Here is an 8,559-nt window from a genome sequence, read left to right on the forward strand (position 1 = left end):
AACTGCCCCAAGCATTACATTGGAAAAGGGTGGTGGTTGGGGTTCCTGGTAAAGTAGATCTTCATTTATGATCAATTGAGTAGAAATCTGATCACACTTTGAAGGATTTGAGTACATGTCCCAACTCCTTTTCATGAGACTTCATCATGTGGCAATTATCTGGCCAGGAACTCTGGTGTACTTGCCAGAGTACAGTACTATTATCCAGAAACCAGATGTTAAGCTCACTGGCCATTTTTTTTTCAATTATATTTTATCTGAGCAATATATCTGTTCTTTGGGTTTGTTAAGGTTTCAGAACCAGAAACGTGACAAGTGGTTTGTTTAAAGTTCAAACATTTATCCAGATTGTATTGTGATTTAGCAGACTTGACACTTTAGTCTCCAGTTCGTATCAAATAAAATGGTAATTCTTACTTTCGTGCTACAGTCTGTGTAGCCGGCGGTGTTAGTGAGAGCTTGGGAGTTACAAGACGTTCACGGTAGCACATGCTCATTTATTATAACCATGAGCTAAATGTAATTCATTGACCTTTTTTTCTGTTCTGATGAATGCAGTAACCCACGAGTGTCCTGCAAGAGTGGCATTATTCCCCATATGGATCTAACGCCTTGGGTTGAACATCCACATGCTGCTCATCCACCTAAACAGGTTAGTAATCTCAACTCACTCCCACTCATAAAAGTGTGATATATATGTTGGAATTTTTGTTCTAGATTCCACTTATCTGACCACTAAACCTGGAAAGATAGCAACTTTTCAATGTGTACTATAAATTCTAAATGCGTGTATTTATTATGTTGAGATTTAAACTACGTATAGGAACTTATTAGGCACAAGGAACCAGTTAAGAGTTGGTTCCTGGTAATGCTTAGTTTAGGCCTGTAACTGGGTAATCAAACCAGTTAAACCTGTGGCTAGCTATTTTAAATTTATAAGGTTTCAGTACATGGCTACCTTATGTTAGGCTTGTGTCGAGCTACTGGAACTGGTTTTGTAGCTGTACTGGTTTGGTTTTGTGTATTAAACGTTGTCATCCTTCACATTATTAATGTAGTTTATTTGTTTATACCACGGTATTGTAGCTTTTATTCCGATATTTACTTCATTTAAAATACAATACTGCTCAGTACTGAAGGTCAGTAGTAATAACATGGCAGAATACTAAGGATCCAGTATTAATACAATACTGCAGAATATTAGACCCAATATTACACACAAACTACTGGGTAGTGCAGATAGCTGTGTTGCATAGGCTTTAGCCTAGAGCTTGGGGGTTGGATTTGGGAACTGCCAAAATTAGGTGCAAAAAAAATAAAATGCATGTTCTAAAAATCATTATTGTATTCTTTGGCAGAAGCGAGTAGAAATAATCATGTGAGAATTGGAATTAAAAATATAAATTTTGCAATGTTTTGGCTTGCAAAGTCATGAATAATTTCCAGAATAAAGTTCTCTCAAATGCTTTGTGCATCAAGGAAATGTAGTTCAACTTTCATTCTTAACCTCAGGTAGTTCTTGATTTTAGTGCTGACAAAATTCTCTCTCCTCACTGCAGTTGGATTCCATCAGACACAGGTTTCAGTATCGATTGCAGTTATACTTATGATTCAGTTCAAAGAACATATGAAGCTATTGTATATATATATAATCTCCAAGGCTGGGCTTCAAATCTTTAGGATAGCAAGAAATTGGGTGACATGCAACCTGTTGCAGTTCCTCTTTCTCCAGGTGCTAAAGATTTGACAAGAAGCCATACTTTGTGCTCAACACTGAGTAAGCATCTATCCATGTACTCTAGGCACTACACAGCTGTTCAATGACAGGTAGAAAAACATTGGTGTGGAATGATTCATGTGCCTTGCAGCTCGGTACCGGTATAGGTCCATCATGAAACCAGTGTTGCACAGCACTTACATTTTCTCTCTCCCTTGTAGGTTGACAATGCCATTCTTTTCAAATTCATCAAATGCTGAATAGAATACCTTAGGCCTCCCAGAATCCAAATCTAAGGCACTGTGGTGATCTCAATCCGCCTCTGTTTCTGGGTACTGCTAGATCTAGTACCCAGTATTAATACCCTTAATTAGAAAGTAATACTGTACCTCGTGTAGCACTGACTTTTTGCAGTTAATCAATAATGAGTGATAATAAAAATTTTAGAATATTAAGAGTAAACTACAGTATTAAGTTATCAAGGAAAAAGTTTATCAAATATATATTAAAACCGTAGCTATATTTTTTTTAATTAATATGCTGGTACACAATATTCATTGTAATTTAACACTACAAAGTTTAAAACATTTGTCATATATTAACCGTTATTACCTTACATCTCCATAAACGATGAAGTTTCTATAAATACAAGAAGGAATTCTGTAACATTTATGTATTGTCACTGGAGATACAAACTCCAGTTTATAAATACACTCCTCATTGTATAAATGTTAATAACCTTGCTAACACTACAGTACATGAATTCCTATTCTCCACAGGTTTTGGCGGGCTCGAGCTTGAAGGCTGGAGTACCCAGAACTTTAGCGCACCACTCATTCTACTACTCTTTTGGACTCTTACCTTAAAGAAATATTACAACGGCCAGAATTACTCTACTAGTGCTATTGTATACAAATGTTTAGAAAAGAATAATAAGACTGGTTGGTGAAGTCTCGTCAGTGCAACTGTACACGAATCACAATAAGTGTTTATTTTCACTGAAATTCCCATTGAATGGATCACCGACACCACAGCAAAATACCATTGCCTCTACACTTTCATTAACTCCCATACCTGTCATATACCTCTCATAACATACGTCAACCTAACCAACAACTTTAGTTTTAATGCAATGGTCAGACGAATAATTTATTTAATGTAAAAAAAAAGTTTTTTTTTCCCTGTTCTATTCTTAGTTGTTAATTTGTCATTGTTAAATCAAGGACACGCACAACAACTGATTCCTCTTTGCCACCTTCAATTATTGTACAGCATAGCATGTTGAAAAAGCAAGTTCGTAAGATATATTTTATAAGCAAAAGTAAGGTTTAGGCTCTAGACAGTTGTGGTACATGACTAAAGAACTACAGCAATTCACACTATCTTTCATCTATCTGAAATTTTTCAAAATTTTCTTGTATATATATATACTGTAATTCAAGTCTATTTACCTCCTGTTGGTGTAAATTTCTTAAACGGATTATAAATATCATCAAACCTGTCTTACTTCACAATAAAGAACAATTTCTAAACAGAATGGTCATGGTCATATTTTTTTTCAAAATATATTTTTAAAATAAAAGTGTATTTAATTATCCACAACTTTAATACCTACTATACCTTTGGAAAGACAAAGTATAATTTAATATCAATGATTAATAAAACTACTGTTCATTATTATGCAGAAAAAAGGACATTACTGTACCTCAAAATATTCACACTATCTTCACAGGAGAAATTAAGTACAGTAGTTAAAGCAATGCTGAACTATCGCTAATACAAGTGTGTGCCTGTTAGGTTATACTATGTCAGTACAATATGTTAAAGTGAAGCTCTGAAGAAAAACTAGAAGATGAATGCACTAAATTATAAAATTAATTTTAGAACAATACCTACATAACATAATTTATAGTTGTCTATAATTAACTGAAGGGCAATGCATTTAATGAGTCTTAGCATAAACAAAACTACTAAAGTGATTGATTAGAGCATTCGAGGAAGGTGTCTTATCTTTTATGCCAACATATACAAGCAATCTTATAAAATGCCTAAAACATTCAAATCATTAAATTTAAAATATTAATTCTGGCACTATGTAAAAATTTATGCTGAAAGTGGTGGCACCAGAACCTAAGTTACGTACAAATGGCAGATTAGGCATTTAAAATTGTGAGTGGGCTGTACAACAGAGGCACCTGGCCCAAGATGAGCCAAAGCATGCAAATGAACTAAACTGGTTAAAGTATGTTCTTACGATCTATGCCTGTCCACTTATTCAGGACGGAGCAAAAAAGGTTGCGGAAGAGGGCAGGCAAGAACTTAAGAGTGCTGCAGAAAGGTGTGGGGAAACACAACAGGGGCATGAGATGAGGAAGCGTCAGGGGCACACAAGGGCACAGGACAGCAAAGGTAGAGGGAGGATGGTGGGGTACCAGGGGTGTACAGAGATTTCGGTAAGGCAAGCACACACGGAGACGCTGGAGGGGACAAAAGATGCAGGGTGCAAGGGAGTGAACAGGAAGAGGGCAGAAGTGAAGGAGCACTGTAGAGGGGGAGGAGATGCACAAAGGTACATGAGGACTGCCAAGATGAACAGGGGTGCATGAAAGCACAGGAAGCAATAACGAGGTGGAAGATGTGGGGGAAGTGCTGAGGTGGCAGAGGACATGAGGGGACCCGAGCTCAGTGTTGCAAAGAGGAAGAGGGCAGAATTGGAAGAGCACAGGGTGAGGGAAGGAGGGTGCTAAGGGACCCAAAGCTAACATGAGTGCATGAAAGTGGAGAACGATGACTTCCCATGTCCTCCACTTCCTTAGGTGGAGGACAAGGACACAGGTGGTGTCAGGAGACAGGGTAACTAGGGAGCACAGAGGGGAGGCTAAGAAACACGTATGAGGGGCATGCCATCAATGTACAAGGACACAGGAAGGAGCGGAGGACACTGAGGGTGCGGGTGGCACATGGAAGTTAAGGGAAACTAGAGGGACAGGGGTGGCCAATTCACTGGCAATACAGTAAAGAAAACTCCTGGGTAACACCAATCCTTACCAAGAAAGACAAAAACTATACCTTAGTGGCGTAGAGACTGGTGAAGATGACCTCCAAGGCAGCATAGGAAGGCAGTCATTGTCCCAGTGCGACGGAGCCTCCAGACAAGTTGTCCTGGTCCTTGCTTGCTGGTTGCATTCCATTATCACAGTAAAGAAAACCCAGTGCTTAACATTGGAAAAGCAGTCCCCAAACAGCAACAGGATGTGAAGGAATGTAGAAATGCACACTGCTACATCCAGCAGTGTGTGTAGGTCAACATGTGAAGCACGAGTGGGGATCCAGGGCAGTAATCTGCATTAAATACTTGGCAGAACAGGTTGAGGGGGCTGGACCTCGCCATTCCCGGCTAACGAAAGAGGAGCATGTTCTGCTCTACTCAGAAAAGATGCATCATGGCATGCTTCATATGTTCAGGTGTTATGACTACTACTTGCAGTCATTACATTATAAAATTTAGTAAATTCATTTGGTTGGGAAATGAAATCTGGTGTGTATGTATGTTAGGTTTGTATCGAGAACTCCCAACAGTCAAACTACTGACCCCCCCTCATGATGCAATCCCAGAAGAGTTGACTAACTCCCATGTACCTACTTACTGTTAGGTGAACAGACATCAGGTGAAAGGAAACATGCCCAACCATTTGTCTATCCCGGGAATTTAACTGAAGATTCCCTATTGCAAGTCAAGAACGAAGCCAACTGTAGTAGACACCTTTTAATTGGTGCAGTAAAAACAAAGTGTAATTATTTCATGACTCATCAGATTGGAAGAGGTCAATTCCCAGGCAGGATAAGATGTTGGCCATGTTTTATCACAGCCAATAGGTTCTGGGTTTGATTTTCCCCAGTAGAACAGAAGAGTTTGGCCAATGTTTCCTTTCACCCGATGCCTCTATTACTTAGCAGTAAATAGGTACAGTACAGACAGTACCTGTAAATTAATCAAATATTGTGGGATGCATCTTGGAAAATATAAGCATTTGGCCTAAGCAGGACCTCAGTATGTCTAACAGGCTTCTTGTCCCTCATAAGTATATGAAACTACATTTAGTATAAGCAGTGGAAGTAGCCTACATGCAAAAAATGCAATCATGACAATTTAAACATTGTGTGACGAGGGAAAATTTAGAAGCCAGGGGAAAAGGTAGAGGTACCCGTGTACTTTCTATATAAATAAATGTCTGTCTGATGGGAGAAGGGATGGGATAAGGTAAGGAGATTGAGAGGGTAGGGAGATCAGAAGGGGGTAGTAAGACAAGGGGCAAGGGTAAGGAGATGATAGGGAGACGAGAGGGGCGCGTAGTGAGACAGTGAATGTGGGGGGAGAGAGACTATCCTAGGTACTCTTCCTAGTCTGTAAAAGAATGTTTATCTGTCCAAGGATAGAGGCTATAGCTTCAGCTAACTTTGCAAGGTGAATGGTATGGGGTACAGGATGGACATAAGCTGGTTAGGGTCAGTCCTATTGGTCCTATTAAGAGGGGGGGTATCAAACCAAATAGTGACCCCCTCCCATGTAATTAGTGAAAGGTGGCTCACAGTCCCTAGATTTCTTAAGTACATTTTAAAAGGATTTGCATGACCTTTAGCAGGACAATGCAAGTCTGACAGCAAGGTTCAGGTCTCCCTTCGTTCTATCAAGTACCTACAAGCTGTTCACATGTGGCCAATATGTAACCTAACAGGGTTAGGTTACATTTAATTATACACAATTTATTTGGAATAGTTAACTCCTAATAATTGTGAATGACATTATGAATAACAGTAGAAATCCAAGTTAGGAATTAAACTCTGGCACGGTATAAATAACCAGTTAGGTGGCTTCAAGTTCAGAAGCAATACCAATATGCCCAGGGAAACCAGTAAAACTTAACTGTCGTATCTGCTAAAGATTAGGTACAATCAGTGTTGGATTTTTATTACCATGTGAAGTAAAGGGTTGAATAACAAACTAACATTGGGACAAAGTAACTAAAGAGCCTTTATGAATTTTTCTTAGCTCTTAGGATTTTATAGCATATAAAATTTCAAACCACCATAAAATACTTGTCTCTGGGAGGAAACACCAAGGTTTCGTCATTAAAGGTAACCAAAAGCCAATGCCATCAGAAAACTTCAACCCATCCGTAAACAGAACAGTAGCTTTGGAGCGACTGAAAACATTCAATAAAAAAAGTGTCTCAACAACAGAAGGGTAGAAGACTATCATACAGGTTATTATTTTCAAAATATGAGACCCCTCCATAAGGGTAATGTAGGCACAATACCAGGGACACATCATGGATCTGCAGTGTAATAAATGACTACCAAGTAGAGTAGGCCTTTCAACAGTTATAGTCAAAATATTGTACAGGCCTAAATGGTGGCTTGGTAGCGTCTGCGAGAAGTATCGAAAACAATACTGATCGTGATGATCTTTTAATTATTGTACACCAGTTTCTACATTAAAGTTCTGGATTGAGGAATGAAATGCCCCCCCACTACCCCCAAGTCAACATGCATGCTGGTATGAGGCAAAGCACCAAAACATCAGAGTTGAGGGCAAAGGCAATGAATATGTAGAGCATTCTTGGACCAGCACGAGGGTTGTAAAATTAATTAGCAAAAGACACCAAGCCAGGAAGACTATTTGGTACTGTGCGTCGTGGGATATTAAAAAAATCCAAACATCACTCGGGATGCTAATACGTGAACAGACACATAAGGCAGCAATGTCGAAGGCACTGGATTCACTAACCATTCTATTAAGAAAATGTGATTTAAAAGTACATTAAGGAAGCAAGACCTATCATAAAAATCAGGACATTCTACAAGGAGGTGGATGACTAAAGGGTGACAATGCAGTTGAGACAATAAGGTCCAGGACGTTGCTCCTGCAAGTGCCCAAGAGTGTGGCCAATACACAACCTAACCAAAGCCATTTCCCACCATCTATTATGGTGGTTAGAGGAAACCCATGGAGAAAGATCACTCAAGAACATGCAGTTTGATACCCATCATACCAGACCCTTTATCTTGCATTCACAGTATAACAAAGTCTAAAATATATCATCCCTTTACAAGATGGGACAGGCACAAAGGACCTCCTTAACAGCAGCATTCACAAGTTCATTTGAGGCAACATCAATAGGGTAAAATACCCAATAAAATTTGACTATTAAATCTGCTAAAGATGAAAAACAGTTGGTATTAGATTTTGTGGATTATAGCAAATGAAGGAGCATTTGTGTATTTTTTTTTATATTCACTGGCTTACCAGCTAAGTGCACACTAGTTCAAAAGATTCTAACAGGCTTCACCACACAAATTTTAAGGCACACTGTATGGAGAGAAAGTCATATGGTAAAGAAATTTGTTAATAAGAGGATATGAAAAGTGTGGGTCAGCATAAAGAACTGGCAGTCTCTGAAGACTTGACAAAGACAGAATGACAAGTAATTATCAAAAGAAGGCACCAAGCCGGGAGACTATGTAGCAGAAGAATGACAAGAGAAAACAGAAGTGTATACCTCCTATGACAATTTCACTTATCCTAGTGAATATGGTACAGTGGTGATGAAACAGTTTTGTAAGATGCTCACTGTATTCCAATAGGACCTGCATCACATAGGCTAATAGTCCTTTTGTAGCTTCATTTATTTTAATTTTCTTTTTGCACATTGTCAAATCAAATCGCCATTTCTATGGGAATGAAGACAGAATGCAAATGGAGTGCAATTTAAACTGTTAAAAAAATATAACTTATAGGTGCTGTACGTAGAAACTGCACACACAGGTCACAAAAACAATGG

At 38.7% G+C, this 8,559-nt stretch overlaps 1 protein-coding gene across 5 annotated transcripts in view; it reads left to right on the plus strand.

The window, feature by feature from the left end:
• cysu (Curly Su) overlaps positions 1–3,299 on the plus strand; it is a 95,912-nt gene extending 92,613 nt beyond the window's left edge. For all 5 annotated transcript variants that reach the window (XM_069310601.1, XM_069310598.1, XM_069310600.1 and 2 more), the window contains 2 exons: positions 559–652; positions 2,497–3,299. In XM_069310601.1, the coding sequence (XP_069166702.1) occupies positions 559–652; positions 2,497–2,583 (181 nt within the window). In that variant the 3' untranslated portion in view covers positions 2,584–3,299. The remainder of the gene's footprint in view (positions 1–558; positions 653–2,496) is intronic.
• The last annotated feature ends 5,260 nt before the right edge of the window (positions 3,300–8,559 follow it).

This window comes from Procambarus clarkii, chromosome 67 (assembly GCF_040958095.1).
Source record: "Procambarus clarkii isolate CNS0578487 chromosome 67, FALCON_Pclarkii_2.0, whole genome shotgun sequence".
NCBI classification, from domain to species: Eukaryota; Metazoa; Arthropoda; class Malacostraca; order Decapoda; family Cambaridae; genus Procambarus; species Procambarus clarkii.